Source organism: Pituophis catenifer, unplaced genomic scaffold (genome assembly GCF_029215685.1).
Source record: "Pituophis catenifer annectens isolate HBS135680 unplaced genomic scaffold, rPitCat1.0.hap2 SCAF_18, whole genome shotgun sequence".
Classification (NCBI taxonomy): Eukaryota; Metazoa; Chordata; class Lepidosauria; order Squamata; family Colubridae; genus Pituophis; species Pituophis catenifer.
In genome coordinates this window covers 1,343,008-1,358,203 of record NW_027256898.1, presented here as the reverse complement: position 1 = coordinate 1,358,203, position 15,196 = coordinate 1,343,008, and the positions used below count along the sequence as shown (strand labels likewise).

General features: G+C 43.3%; 3 protein-coding genes across 3 annotated transcripts; all 3 read left to right on the top strand.

Moving 5' to 3' along the window:
* Positions 1–2,737: 2,737 nt before the first annotated feature.
* On the top strand, positions 2,738–5,065 carry LOC139326081 (arylacetamide deacetylase-like 4). Its single transcript, XM_070956188.1, has 4 exons — positions 2,738–2,920; positions 3,492–3,708; positions 4,010–4,073; positions 4,181–5,065. Exons 1-4 carry the CDS (start codon positions 2,738–2,740, stop codon positions 4,953–4,955), a joined length of 1,239 nt encoding a protein of 412 aa, XP_070812289.1. The 3' UTR covers positions 4,956–5,065.
* Positions 5,066–8,400: 3,335 nt separating this feature from the next.
* On the top strand, positions 8,401–9,484 carry LOC139326140 (arylacetamide deacetylase-like 4). Its single transcript, XM_070956273.1, has 2 exons — positions 8,401–8,492; positions 8,600–9,484. Exons 1-2 carry the CDS (start codon positions 8,401–8,403, stop codon positions 9,372–9,374), a joined length of 867 nt encoding a protein of 288 aa, XP_070812374.1. The 3' UTR covers positions 9,375–9,484.
* Positions 9,485–12,438: 2,954 nt separating this feature from the next.
* Positions 12,439–14,681, top strand: LOC139326074 (arylacetamide deacetylase-like 4). Its single transcript, XM_070956173.1, has 4 exons — positions 12,439–12,621; positions 13,192–13,426; positions 13,736–13,799; positions 13,907–14,681. Exons 1-4 carry the CDS (start codon positions 12,439–12,441, stop codon positions 14,679–14,681), a joined length of 1,257 nt encoding a protein of 418 aa, XP_070812274.1.
* Positions 14,682–15,196: the final 515 nt, after the last annotated feature.

Here is a 15,196-nt window from a genome sequence, read left to right as displayed (position 1 = left end):
AAAAGAAAATGCGCAAACTAGCCAAATGCCCATGCCAAAGGCGAGCAGATGGAAATAGAAGGGTCGTTGCAAAACAAAGTAAAGGTACTCCTAATAGTATATACATAGTAATAGTCAGTGGGGAAATCCTTTTTTTTTTTTTTTACTACTGGTTCTGTGGGAAGGATACTGCAAAATCTCCCTTCCCTCCCCACTCCTGGGGAAAGGATACTGCAAAATCTCCATTACCTCCCCATTTCTGGGGAAAGGATACTGCAAAATCTCCATTCCCTCCCCATTCCTGGGGGAAGGATACTGCAAAATCTCCATTCCCTCCCCACTCCAGGGGAAGGATATTGCAAAATCTCCCTTCCCTCCCGACTCTGGGGCCAGCCAGAGGTGGTATTTGCCAGTTCTCGGAATAAATATATTTATTTATATTTATTTATATTTATATTTATTTATGTTTATATTTATTTACGGTCGTCGCCAAGCCTCCAAACGTTGATCCCCTGTTGTGAGTGTAGCTACTTTCTTTTACAACCTGTGGCAAATCTGCCTGGCTGATAACCAGCCAAGATGTGGGAAAGACCTTAAAAATTTCATTTTAATGTATGGCTGATTAGTGTGCACTCAACGTGACAATAAAAGTTATCCTAAGTTCTGTTGCAACATGTGGGGAGAAGTAGCTTGGTTCCCTCCGATCGTGTCCAATCAACATTCTCTTCACCGGCTGCCACATCCCTCCTTGTTCCCCATTATCTGAGATACTATCAGGTTACACTCTCTTTTGACCGCCTCCTACATGTTTCCTAAAACCCTCCCTAAACCTCACATATGTGCATTATGATTAGCAGATTATATAGGCAAGGCATGTCGATATTTTAATCATGTGCTGTGCTTACTTTGGTGACCTTAGAAGAACTACCTATTTTCCGGAATATTATGGGCTTGCAGAGGTGGGATTCCCTTCCCTACCGGTTCGCAAATTTGAGTGCGCACCCCTCCTCTGCGCACACGCATGGCCTTCCACGCATGTGCAGTACTCACGCTTTACGTCCGGTCCCACCGGAAGTTGGCAAATGGCCATTTCCAGCCCCCGGACAGCCTCCAGGGGAGGGAAGGCTGTTTTCACCCTCCCCAGGCTCCTAGAAAGGCTCTGGAGTCTGGGGAGAGCTGGGCTTTCCGGACCAACCGGAAGTTGGCAATTTCGGGTGTTTTCCCGCGTCATTAAAAGTCTGTTAGTTGACATACTTAAAATCCTGGCTAAAATCCCAGTTTAAAATCCTCCAAAATCCCAACAAAACAGTCTTTTGAAACTCTGGCTAAAATCCTAACCAACACTTTAAAAGTTTTCTTTTTGGCAACCCGGGGTGGATAAAAATCAATGATTTTTTAAAAAAAAAAATCAAAAAAATCTGATTTTTTTTATTTAAATCGGATTTTTTTGATTTTTAAATCGGATTTTTTTGATTTTTATCGAATTTATTTTAATAAAAAGCTTTTGGGGTAAAAATCTATCGTAAGATAGTTTTCTATTTAAGATACATAAATAATTTAGTTTATTCAGCATGAAATGGAGCTTAGTTATGCAGCATGAGGCTGTATATTCTGCAACACTGGGGCTATCGGTGAGTCAACAGCGGGTCAAAGGAGTAGCAGAGATGACAGTTGCTCTTTAAAAATGATGATTTAAATCGAGTGGATTTAAATCAAGCCCTTTTACTAGTGATTTAAATCATGATTTAAATTGTGATTTAAATCAACGCGATTTAAATCAAATCCACCCTGTTGGCAACGTTTCGACAAGCTCTCTAACTTGTCATAATTATCTTGGTTTACGTAGGTGGAACCTGGCTAAAGAGAAAGACACATAAAACCTACGAAAAAGAAAGAAAAACAAATATTGTACCTTTACAGGGAGGATACATGAGATGAGGGTGTGGCTAACTGATGAGGCCTTATAAGGCTGAAATAGATCTATCTTATCGCCAGGCTCCGAAGTCCGCACATCACTCCCCGATGGCCCAGGCCCCAGCTCTGCCTCCGACGCAGAGCCCTCATCCGGGCCTTCCCCAGCCTCCAGGACTGGCCCCTGTTCTTCCTCAGCCTCATCGTTGTCCGACTTGCTGCCAACTCCGCAGGCTGCGGGCGGACCACGGCAGTGACCTTGAAGGTCATCTAGTCCAACCGCCTGCTCAAGCAGGAGATCTAACCATTGATAAAACAAATCCCAAGTTTAAAAGGATTCTGTATCTTCTTTATCCTTTATCTTCGACGTTAAACTATCCGTTTCCACACAATCTAATATTTCCTTGGTTATATTTTCATCTATCAATGAAAACTCTCATTCAACGTGGGTTTTGGCTTGAAATTCTCGGTCTGGAAAAGCCTCCATTGTTCCAGTTGTCCTGGGAAAGTGGCCATAAATAAGAATAATATTTAATCTGCCGGGTGATCTAAAAAGCTAAACCTCGAAGTCGGGTGGTGTAATATTAAAGGAGGGAAGGGTTTGGAAAGAGATTGGCCTGTTCTCAAGTTTAGAACATGGGCTGCCCAATTATGTTAAATGCAGGATTTAAAAGATGCCTTTGAAAAGGGATTGAAACACACACCTGTCTCTCGCTGTTAAAAGGACGACGTGGCAAGGTGCATCTCGTCAGGCACCAACGAGAAAGGGAAATTAAACGGGGGCTGCAATTTCCTTGGACCAGATTTCTTATATATATATATATATATTCCAAGTTTCAATTTCAGCATGGAAATTATATTTGGCCAAGAGTTGTGGATGCTGACATTTTATTTCTTCATTTCCATCCTGTTTTTAATTCTCGGGTGGATCCTTTACTACGATTATACCAAGATTCATATCCTGCCAGGAATCAGCCAGGGGAATAAACTTCGCCTTATCTATCTGTTCATCTGTATTCTTCTCAGACTGGTAAGTCCTTGGATTCTAGCTTCAGTTTGTTTGTTTGTTTGTGGAATTTATATTGCCGCCCATTCACACACGGCGACTCAAGGCAGCTTATAGAATGTAAAACCTCATCTAAAAACTATCAACCTACTAAAAAGAAGAGTCATAGAACAAATTAATATAATAAAATCAATCCGAGTTTTTTTTCTGGCTCAACAATAGCATTTTGGCGAGCAAAAATTTGTAAGGAAAATCAAAGTTTCACTTTATCCCAAAGGGGCTTTTATTTTTCCCAAGAGGCAACTGGTTTTTCTTCGAAGACCTCTCGCTTCTCATCTAAAGAAGCTTCTTCGGCTCTTCAGCCCAAGAAGCTCAGAGCTTGAAGAAGCTTGGATGAGAAGCGAAACGCCTTCCCGAGGAAAACCAGAGTGTCTAGTTTAACATTTATCTGGGATACTATAAGGTCTCTTGAGCAGGGGGTTGGACTAGAAGATCTCCAAGGTCCCTTCCAGCTCTATTCTGATTGAACTTGCTTTTGATAGCATTTCTCTCAATCTCTCCATGTGATTTCTTCGTTAATTTTTGCACCGAGCAGGGTCTGATCCTGGAAAAACTTGGCATCTTCCGTGAATTGGCGGTATATAAGTTCGTGGTAGATGGAATATTTCCAGCGGGGCCCTGTGACCTGAGCATCAAGGAAACGCTTTTCGACTCCGTGCCCGTGAGGGTCTATCGGTCCAAAACATCAAACCCTGAGAGCAGACGGGGACTTGTGTGGATTCACGGAGGAGGGGGCATGTCTGGAAGCTTAAGTAAGTTCTCCAAAGACGGACAGTCCTCGTCTTACAACGGCTCATTTAGTGACCATTCAAAGTCACAAAAAGGGGTCCGTGTTTCACACTTATGACATCCCCAGGATTTGAAACTGGATGTTCCTCGGGTGTTTTGATTTGTTCAGGACTCTCATCTTTGACTGTAATGAATTTGATTTTTTTGATTTGATTGAGCGACAAAGGGGACAGAGAAATGTTTGGGCTAAATGGGAAAAAATGGATGTATTCAGTTTTTTCTTAAATATATATACATATACTTATATATGTTTTAATATTTCAGAAAGCCACGAAAGACTGTGTCCTTTCTTTGCCCAGGAAAGTGCCACCGTGGTTGTATCTATCGGGTAATAGTAATAATAATAATAATAACAACAAAAATAACAATAACAATGATAATAATAGGAATGCCAATGCATTTGAAAGATTTCCTTTTGATTCCCTATTGGCTTAGATATCCCTTGGCACCGGAGCATCCCTACCCAGCTCAACGACGCAGCTGCTACACGGCCGTATTGTACTTTCTGAAGCACGTGAAGGACTTCGGTGTGGATCCACAACGGATCGTGCTTGGTGGAGACAGCAGCGGAGGCAACATCGTGGCGGCCATTTCTCAACAACTTGTGTTCGGAAAGGACCTGCCCCGGGTCAGGGCCCACGTGTTACTCTACCCTTTCCTCCAAGGTGTGGATTTCAATCTGCCTTCTCACCAGCAAAACCAATCGGTGCCCCTTTTACTCAAGAGAGATGCGATCACTTTTGGCAAGTTTTATCTCACCGGAAAGACTTCGGACAGCGATGGCGTGATGGCCAATGCTCACGTTCCGGAACATCTCAGGGCCAAGTACCAGAAATGGATCAGCGCCGAACATATTCCGGAAGAATTTAAACTCCGGGGTTATGTACCGTTTGTACCCGGACGCTTTTCTGAAGATCTTTTCAAAGAATGCGAGGGAGTTTTTGAACCCGAATTTTCCCCACTCCTGACGGAAGATGCCGTCCTCAAACAGTATCCAGAGACGTTCCTTTTAACCTGCGAATACGACATTTTCCGAGACGATGGCCTGCTGTACAAGAAACGGCTGGAAGACAACGGGGTGCCTGTCACCTGGCATCACCTGGAGGATGGATTCCACGGGATCACCTTGCTGATAGGATTTGGGCCAATGGAGTTTCCTGGGACGAGGAGGGGTCTCAAAAGTGTCATCCAATTCCTCGAACGCTTCTAGAAACCCAATGTCCACCTTCTTCTGCTTTGTTCGTCTTTCCAGCTTGGTGACTTGGTGACACAGAATCTGGCAGCGCTTTCTTACATCTGGGCCTTCAGGCCTGCCACATTTACTGCTGTGGGAAATTGGGAGGGGGGATTGTGTGGATAGGTAGTCATAATAACATTCCTTTCTCAGAGAGTCAAGGCCGTCTTGCCATGCAAATGGGAGAATTGGGAGGCCTGTCCGGTTGAGACCGTGCTGTAATTGGACCGCGTGATGGACATGAGAGTGTTGGGCAGGGACTTGAACTTTCCTTAGGGTGGAGAAAACCTGGAAGCTTTTAGATTTGGGTTTCCCCAGATGCGCCTATATGATACCGCTAATAAAATATAGCTGTGAGGAAATTCAAGCCTCGGAGTTTCTTTTCATTGGGGGGCGGGGGAGTTACTTGGAACCCTGACACCTCATTTTACCGACCTCGGAAGGACGGAAGACTGAGTCAGCCTTGAGCCAGTCAGGATCGAACTGCTGACAGTGGGAAGGGTTAGCCTGCAATCCTGAATTCTCACCACTACGCCACCCAGGCAGAAAATAAAAAATAATAGAAAAGACAAAATAATGTAAAATAGAAAAAATAAAATCGGTGAAAATGAGTCGTAAGTCACACACACACAAATAATAGAATAGAATAGAATAATAGAATAGAATAGAATAGAATAGAATAGAATAGAATAGAATAGAATAGAATAGAATAGAATAGAATAGAATAGAATAGCATAGCATAGAAAATAGAAAATAGAAAATAGAAAATAGAAAATAGAAAAGAATAGAAAATAGAATAGAATAATAAAATCGGGCAAAAGAGGTCGTAAATCACATTTTTCAAGGCCTCTGTAACTTCAAACGATCATTAAATGGAGTGCTAGTAGATGATCCCTTAAATACAAGGCTGGTACGTGCGGCAGCAGCCAAAAAAAGCTGACGCAATCCTAGGTTGCATAAACAGATAAATAGAATGAACATCACGTGAAGAATTACTATTGCTTTACAAAGCCTTAGTAAGGCCACACCTGGAATGCTGCATGCACTTTTGGCCACCACATATGACAAAAGAGACTTTGAGACTCTGGAAAAAGTGCAGAGAAGAGCAACTAGGATGATTAAAGGCCTGATACACACACAGAAAAATTGAATGAAAAGTAATGCCTTCCACCGATTAATACAATTAAATAATCGGTGGGACAACTTTTCTCCAGAAATTGTGGGGGCTCCATCACTGAAGGCTTTTAAGAAGAGATTGGACAGCCGCTTGTCTGGAATGGTCTAAGGTCTCCTGCTTGGGCATGGGGTCGGACTAGATGACCTCTAAGGTTCCCTGTGGATAAGCCAAGGAAGCTGTGACCTTCCTCAGGGCACAGCACAGCCCTTTCCCAGAATTTCACCACCAGCCTTCTCAAATTCTTTAATTTCCCCCCCTTCCTTTCCTTTCTTTCTTCCCTTGGTCAAATTTTTCCCCTTGTGATCTTCTCTTTGCGTATTATTCCCAGCTTCTTCATTGAAAATTATGAAATCGTATAAATGTCTCATTATTTTAAAAAAACGGCAACAGAACAGAATTCTTTATTGGCCAAGTGTGATTGGACACACAAGGAATTTGTCTTTGGTGCATGAGCTCTCAGTGTACATAAGGAGAATAAAATACATTCGTCAAGAATAAAAAGATACAACACTTAATGATAGTCATAGGGTACAAATAAGCAATCGAATCATACTAGGAAATAATATCAATATAAATCGTAAGGATGCAAGGAACAAGGTTAGAGTCGTACAGTCATAAGCGGGAGGAGATGGGTGGTGGGAACGATGAGAAGATTAATAGTAATAGTAGTGCAGACTTAGTAAATAGTTTGACAGTGTTGAGGGAATTATTTGTTTAGCAGAGTGATGGCGTTTGGGAAAAACACTCTTCTGGTGTCTAGTTGTTCTGATGTGCAGTGCCCTATAGTATCGTTTTGAGGGTAGGAGTTGAGACAGTTGATGTCCAGGATGCGAGGGGTCTGTAAATATTTTCCCAGCCCTCTTTTTGACTCGTGCAGTAGACAGGTCCTCCATGGAAGGCAGGTTGGTAGCCACAGTTTTTTCCGCAGTCCTAATGATCCTCTGAAGTCTGTGTCTGTCTTGTTGGGTTGCAGAGCCAAACCAGACAATTATGGAGGTGCAGATGACAGACTCAATAGTTCCTATGTAGACCTGGATCAGCAGCTCTTTGGGCAGTTTGAGCTTCCTGAGTTGGTGCAGAAAGAACATTCTCTGTTGAACTTTTTTGATGACGTTTTTGATGTTCGGTGTCCATTTTAGATCTTGAAATATGGTAGAACCTAGAAATTTGAAGCTCTCTACTGTTGATTCTGTGTTGTCTAGTATTGTAAGAGCTGGTAGTATAGGAGGGTTTCTCCTAAAGTCCACCACCATTTCTACGGTTTTGAGTGTCTTCAGTTCCAGATTGTTCCGGTCGCACCACGAGGCTAGTTGTTCAACCTCCCGTCTATGTGCGGATTCATCGTTGTCTGGTATGATGGTGTTGAATGCTGAACTAAAGTCTACAAAGAGGACCCTTACGTAGGTCTTTGGAGATTCAAGATGTTGTATTTATATTTTCATCTATCAATGAAAACTCTCGTTCAGTGTGGGTTTTGGCTTGAAATTCTCGGTCTGGGAAAGCCTCCATTGGGGAAAAGGTGTTCTAGAAAATTTGGCGTGCCTACATAATGAAGGCTGTAAACAAAAATAATATTTAATCTGCCGGGTGATCTAAAAAGTTAAACCCTGAAGTCGGGTGATGTAATCTTCAAGGAGGGAAGGATTCGGAAAAAGGTCACCCTGTCCTCAAGTTTAAGCTGCCCAATTGCATCAAATGCCGGATTTAAAAGATGCCTTCGAAAAGGGATTGAAACACACACCTGTCTCTCCCTGTTAAAAGGACGACGTGGCAAGGTGCATGCTCACTATCCAGAACATTCAGAACCATCTATCCAGAACCATCCTCTGCTACCAGAATGTCAGGGCATTTATTAATCCCATGTTTGGCTCTGGGACTAATTACCCTGGTTTAGAGGAGGAGATGAATCGAGGCTTATCCTTGTTTGCAATATTCCGAAAAGAAACGCGAGAAAAGGTTTCTAATAAAACTCATTTATTTGTTATAAAGAAAATAAAACACCTCATTAACTAAGAAAAGTTAATTGTTACATTTTTGAAAGTAATTCTTGCCGGCTATCTGAGCCGGACCTCTGGCAAGAATGATTTGAAAAAGAATAAAGTTCACGTAGTTCTGGTTCAGGCTCGTGCATCTCTGTGAAAAGTTCCTTTCTATAGGTAACATGCAATGCTGCACCACTGTCCAAAGTCCACAGGAGTCGTCTGTCGTACTCTGGTTGAGGTTGTGGATCATTGGTTAAAGCCAATGTGGCGAGTGGAGTTTAATATTTCAGAAAGCCACGAAAGACTGTGTCGTTTCTTTGCCCAGGAAAGTGCCACCGTGGTTGTATCTATTGGGTAATAGTAATAATAATAATAATAACAACAAAAATAACAATAACAATGATAATAATAGGAATGCCAATGCATTTGAAAGATTTCCTTTTGATTCCCTATTGGCTTAGATATCCCTTGGCACCGGAGCATCCCTACCCAGCTCAACGACGCAGCTGCTTTGCGGCCGTATCGTACTTTCTGAAGTACGCGAAGGACTTCGGTGTGGACCCTCAATGGATCGTGCTTGGTGGAGACAGCAGCGGAGGCAACATCGTGGTGGCCATTTCTCAACAACTTGTGTTCAGAAAGGACCTGCCCCGGGTCAGGGCCCACGTGTTACTCTACCCTTTCCTCCAAGGTGTGGATTTCAATCTGCCTTCTCACCAGCAAAACCAATCGGTGCCCCTTTTACTCAAGAGAGATGCGATCACTTTTGGCAAGTTTTATCTCACCGGAAAGACTTCGGACAGCGATGGCGTGATGGCCAATGCTCACGTTCCGGAACATCTCAGGGCCAAGTACCAGAAATGGATCAGCGCCGAACATATTCCGGAAGAATTTAAACTCCGGGGTTATGTACCGTTTGTACCCGGACGCTTTTCTGAAGATCTTTTCAAAGAATGCGAGGGAGTTTTTGAACCCGAATTTTCCCCACTCCTGACGGAAGATGCCGTCCTCAAACAGTATCCAGAGACGTTCCTTTTAACCTGCGAATACGACATTTTCCGAGACGATGGCCTGCTGTACAAGAAACGGCTGGAAGACAACGGGGTGCCTGTCACCTGGCATCACCTGGAGGATGGATTCCACGGGATCACCTTGCTGATAGGATTTGGGCCAATGGAGTTTCCTGGGACGAGGAGGGGTCTCAAAAGTGTCATCCAATTCCTCGAACGCTTCTAGAAACCCAATGTCCACCTTCTTCTGCTTTGTTCGTCTTTCCAGCTTGGTGACTTGGTGACACAGAATCTGGCAGCGCTTTCTTACATCTGGGCCTTCAGGCCTGCCACATTTACTGCTGTGGGAAATTGGGAGGGGGGATTGTGTGGATAGGTAGTCATAATAACATTCCTTTCTCAGAGAGTCAAGGCCGTCTTGCCATGCAAATGGGAGAATTGGGAGGCCTGTCCGGTTGAGACCGTGCTGTAATTGGACCGCGTGATGGACATGAGAGTGTTGGGCAGGGACTTGAACTTTCCTTAGGGTGGAGAAAACCTGGAAGCTTTTAGATTTGGGTTTCCCCAGATGCGCCTATATGATACCGCTAATAAAATATAGCTGTGAGGAAATTCAAGCCTCGGAGTTTCTTTTCATTGGGGGGCGGGGGAGTTACTTGGAACCCTGACACCTCATTTTACCGACCTCGGAAGGACGGAAGACTGAGTCAGCCTTGAGCCAGTCAGGATCGAACTGCTGACAGTGGGAAGGGTTAGCCTGCAATCCTGAATTCTCACCACTACGCCACCCAGGCAGAAAATAAAAAATAATAGAAAAGACAAAATAATGTAAAATAGAAAAAATAAAATCGGTGAAAATGAGTCGTAAGTCACACACACACAAATAATAGAATAGAATAGAATAGAATAGAATAATAGAATAGAATAGAATAGAATAGAATAGAATAGAATAGAATAGAATAGAATAGCATAGCATAGAAAATAGAAAATAGAAAATAGAAAATAGAAAAGAATAGAAAATAGAATAGAATAATAAAATCGGGCAAAAGAGGTCGTAAATCACATTTTTCAAGGCCTCTGTAACTTCAAACGATCATTAAATGGAGTGCTAGTAGATGATCCCTTAAATACAAGGCTGGTACGTGCGGCAGCAGCCAAAAAAAGCTGACGCAATCCTAGGTTGCATAAACAGATAAATAGAATGAACATCACGTGAAGAATTACTATTGCTTTACAAAGCCTTAGTAAGGCCACACCTGGAATGCTGCATGCACTTTTGGCCACCACATATGACAAAAGAGACTTTGAGACTCTGGAAAAAGTGCAGAGAAGAGCAACTAGGATGATTAAAGGCCTGATACACACACAGAAAAATTGAATGAAAAGTAATGCCTTCCACCGATTAATACAATTAAATAATCGGTGGGACAACTTTTCTCCAGAAATTGTGGGGGCTCCATCACTGAAGGCTTTTAAGAAGAGATTGGACAGCCGCTTGTCTGGAATGGTCTAAGGTCTCCTGCTTGGGCATGGGGTCGGACTAGATGACCTCTAAGGTTCCCTGTGGATAAGCCAAGGAAGCTGTGACCTTCCTCAGGGCACAGCACAGCCCTTTCCCAGAATTTCACCACCAGCCTTCTCAAATTCTTTAATTTCCCCCCCTTCCTTTCCTTTCTTTCTTCCCTTGGTCAAATTTTTCCCCTTGTGATCTTCTCTTTGCGTATTATTCCCAGCTTCTTCATCGAAAATTATGAAATCGTATAAATGTCTCATTATTTTAAAAAAACGGCAACAGAACAGAACAGAATTCTTTATTGGCCAAGTGTGATTGGACACACAAGGAATTTGTCTTTGGTGCATAAGCTCTCAGTGTACATAAGGAGAATAAAATACATTCGTCAAGAATAAAAAGATACAACACTTAATGATAGTCGTAGGGTACAAATAAGCAATCGAATCATACTAGGAAATAATATCAATATAAATCGTAAGGATGCAAGGAACAAGGTTAGAGTCGTACAGTCATAAGCGGGAGGAGATGGGTGGTGGGAACGATGAGAAGATTAATAGTAATAGTAGTGCAGACTTAGTAAATAGTTTGACAGTGTTGAGGGAATTATTTGTTTAGCAGAGTGATGGCGTTGGGAAAAAAACTCTTCTTGTGTCTAGTTGTTCTGGTGTGCAGTGCTCTACAGCGTCGTTTTGAGGGTAGGAGTTGAGACAGTTGATGTCCAGGATGCGAGGGGTCTGAAAATATTTTCCCATCCCTCTTTTTGACTCGTGCAGTAGACAGGTCCTCCATGGAAGGCAGGTTGGTAGCCACAGTTTTTTTCCGCAGTCCTAATGATCCTCTGAAGTCTGTGTCTGTCTTGTTGGGTTGCAGAGCCAAACCAGACAATTATGGAGGTGCAGATGACAGACTCAATAGTTCCTATGTAGACCTGGATCAGCGGCTCCTTGGGCACTTTGAGCTTCCTGAGTTGGTGCAGAAAGAACATTCTCTGTTGAACTTTTTTGATGACGTTTTTGATGTTGGGTGTCCATTTTAGGTCTTGAAATATGGTAGAACCTAGAAATTCGAAGCTCTCTACTGTTGATACTGTGTTGTCTAGTATTGTAAGAGGTGGAAGTATGGGAGGGTTTCTCCTAAAGTCCACCACCATTTCCACGGTTTTGAGTGTCTTCAGTTCCAGATTGTTCCGGTCGCACCACGAGGCTAGTTGTTCAACCTCCCATCTGTGTGCAGATTCATCGTTGTCTGGTATGATAGTGTTGAATGCTGAACTAAAGTCTACAAAGAGGACCCTTGCGTAGGTCTTTGGAGATTCAAGATGTTGTATTTATATTTTCATCTATCAATGAAAACTCTCGTTCAACGTGGGTTTTGGCTTGAAATTCTCGGTCTGGGAAAGCCTCCGTTGGGGAAAAGGTGTTCTAGAAAATTTGGCGTGCCTACATAATGAAGGCTGTAAACAAAAATAATATTTAATCTGCCGGGTGATCTAAAAAGTTAAACCCTGAAGTCGGGTGGTGTAATCTTTAAGGAGGGAAGGATTCGGAAAAAGGTCACCCTGTCCTCAAGTTTAAGCTGCCCAATTGCATCAAATGCAGGATTTAAAAGATGCCTTCGAAAAGGGATTGAAACACACACCTGTCTCTCGCTGTTAAAAGGACGACGTGGCAAGGTGCATCTCGTCGTGCACCAACGAAAAAGGGAAATTAAACGGGGGCTGCAATTTCCTTGGACCAGATTTCTTATATATATATATATTCCGAGTTTCATTTTCAGCATGGAAATTATATTTGGCCAAGAGTTGTGGATGCTGATATTTTATTTCTGCATTTCGGTCCCGTTTTTAATTCTCGGGTGGATCCTTTACTACGATTATACCAAAATTCATATCCCGCCAGGAATCATCCAGGGGAATAAACTTCGCCTTATCTATCTGTTCATCTGTATTCTTCTCAGACTGGTAAGTCCTTGGATTCTAGCTTCAGTTTGCTTGTTTGTTTGTGGAATTTATATTGCTGCTCATTCACACACGGCGACTCAAGGCAGCTTATAGAATGTAAAACCTCATCTAAAAACTATCAACCTAATAAAAAGAAGAGTCGTGGAATAAATTAATATAATAAAATCAATCCATGGGTTTTTCTGGCTCAACAATAGCATTTTGGTGAGCAGAAATTTGTAAGGAAAATCAAAGTTTCACTTTATCCCAAAGAGGCTTTTATTTTTCCCAAGAGGCAACTGGTTTTTCTTCGAAGACCTTTCGCTTCTCATCAAGAGAAGCTTCTTCGGCTCTTCAGCTCAAGAAGCTCAGAGCTTGAAGAAGCTCGGATGAGAAGCAAAACGCCTTCCCGAGGGAAACCAGAGTGTCTAGTTTAACATTTATCTGGGATACTATAAGGTCTCTTGAGCAGGGGGTTGGACTAGAAGACCTCCAAGGTCCCTTCCAGCTCTATTCTGATTGAACTCGCTTTTGATAGCATTTCTCTGGATCTCTCTATGTGGTTTTTCCCTTAATTTTTGCACTGAGCAGGCTGCGATCCTGGAAAAACTTGGCATCTGCAACATGGAAGTTCCGCTGTATGAATTGGCAGTATGGAAGTTCGTGACAAATGGAATATTTCCAGCGGGGCCCTGTGACCTGAGCATCAAGGAAACGCTTTTCGACTCCGTGCCCGTGAGGGTCTATCGGTCCAAAACATCAAACCCTGAGAGCAGACGGGGACTTGTGTGGATTCACGGAGGAGGGGGCATGTCTGGAAGCTTAAGTAAGTTCTCCAAAGACGGACAGTCCTCGGCTTACAACGGCTCATTTAGTGACCATTCAAAGTCACAAAAAGGGGGCCGTGTTTCACACTTACGACATCCCCGGGATTTGAAACTGGATGTTCCTCGGGTGTTTGGATTTGTTCAGGACTCTCATCTTTGACTGTAATGAATTTGATTTTTTTGATTTGATTGAGCGACAAAGGGGACAGAGAAATGTTTGGGCTAAATGGGAAAAAATGGATGTATTCATTTTTTTCTTAAATATATATATATATATATATATACTTATATATGTTTTAATATTTCAGAAAGCCACGAAAGGCTGTGTCGTTTCTTTGCCCAGGAAAGTGCCACCGTGGTTGTATCTATCGGGTAATAGTAATAATAATAATAATAACAACAAAAATAACAATAACAATGATAATAATAGGAATGCCAATGCATTTGAAAGATTTCCTTTTGATTCCCTATTGGTTTAGATATCCCTTGGCACCGGAGCATCCCTACCCAGCTCAACAACGCAGCTGCTTTGCGGCCGTATCGTACTTTCTGAAGCACGCGAAGGACTTCGGTGTGGATCCACAACGGATCGTGCTTGGTGGAGACAGCAGCGGAGGCTCCATCGTGGCGGCCATTTCTCAACAACTTGTGTTCGGAAAGGACCTGCCCCGGGTCAGGGCCCACGTGTTACTCTACCCTTTCCTCCAAGGTGTGGATTTCAATCTGCCTTCTTACCAGCAAAACCAATCGGTGCCCCTTTTACTCAAGAGAGATGCGGTCACTTTTGGCAAGTTTTATCTCACCGGAAAGACTTCGGACAGCGATGGCGTGATGGCCAATGCTCACGTTCCGGAACATCTCAGGGCCAAGTACCAGAAATGGATCAGCGCTGAACATATTCCGGAAGAATTTAAACTCCGGGGTTACGTGCCCTTTGTACCCGGACGCTTTTCTGAAGATCTTTTCAAAGAATGCGAGGGAGTTTTTGAACCCACGTTTTCTCCACTCCTGACGGAAGATGCCGTCCTCCAACAGTATCCAGAGACGTTCCTTTTAACCTGTGAATACGACATTTTACGGGACGAAGGCCTGCTGTACAAGAAACGGCTGGAAGACAACGGGGTTCCTGTCACCTGGCATCACCTGGAGGATGGATTCCACGGGATCACCTTGCTGATAGGATTTGGGCCAGTGGAGTTTCCTGGGACGAGGAGGAGTCTCAAAAGTGTCATCCAATTCCTCGAACGTTTCTAGAAACTCAACGTCCACCTTCTTCTGCTTTGTTCGTCTTTCCAGCTTGGTGACCTTGCCTGGTGCATGTGTTTGTGTGTGAGTGAGTGGCAGGCACTTGTCTGAAATGATATAGGGCGTCTTGCTTGAGCAAGGGGATTGGATGCTGTGGTGGCTTGCTCCCAGTTCGGGCGAATTGGTAGTGGCGGGAGGCTTCGTCCACCTGCCCAGACATCATCCAAAACACTCTGTGCCTGCGCAGTAGTGCTGCGCACCCATGTGCTACTGATAGCAAAACCAGTAGCGCAAGGATTTGAAACCTACTACTGGTTGGATGTGAAGACTTTCCAGCTCTCTTCTGATTGATTTATTGAAAAGGCAGTGATGGGTAACCTTTTTGCCGTTGGGGGCCAAAAGCGGTGGAGAGCTGGGAGAGGGGGTTGCGCCCCGATTTCGGCCTCGGAGGCCTACTTGAAGTCTCTGGACTTCCGGTGGGCCCGGTAGGCCAGTTTTTTGACCTCCCCAGGTTCCAGAAGTTT

Excerpts from the sequence above, each read along its gene's own strand:
- LOC139326140 (XM_070956273.1), top strand. The coding sequence starts at position 8,401 with ATGTGGCGAGTGGAGTTTAATATTTCAGAAAGCCACGAAAGACTGTGT. Across the intron at positions 8,493-8,599 it reads ACCGTGGTTGTATCTATTGG|ATATCCCTTGGCACCGGAGC; the intron begins GTAATAGTAATA and ends CTATTGGCTTAG.
- LOC139326074 (XM_070956173.1), top strand. The coding sequence starts at position 12,439 with ATGGAAATTATATTTGGCCAAGAGTTGTGGATGCTGATATTTTATTTC. Across the intron at positions 12,622-13,191 it reads TCTGTATTCTTCTCAGACTG|GCTGCGATCCTGGAAAAACT; the intron begins GTAAGTCCTTGG and ends TGCACTGAGCAG. Across the intron at positions 13,427-13,735 it reads GGGCATGTCTGGAAGCTTAA|AAAGCCACGAAAGGCTGTGT; the intron begins GTAAGTTCTCCA and ends TTAATATTTCAG.
- LOC139326081 (XM_070956188.1), top strand. The coding sequence starts at position 2,738 with ATGGAAATTATATTTGGCCAAGAGTTGTGGATGCTGACATTTTATTTC. Across the intron at positions 3,709-4,009 it reads GGGCATGTCTGGAAGCTTAA|AAAGCCACGAAAGACTGTGT; the intron begins GTAAGTTCTCCA and ends TTAATATTTCAG. Across the intron at positions 4,074-4,180 it reads ACCGTGGTTGTATCTATCGG|ATATCCCTTGGCACCGGAGC; the intron begins GTAATAGTAATA and ends CTATTGGCTTAG.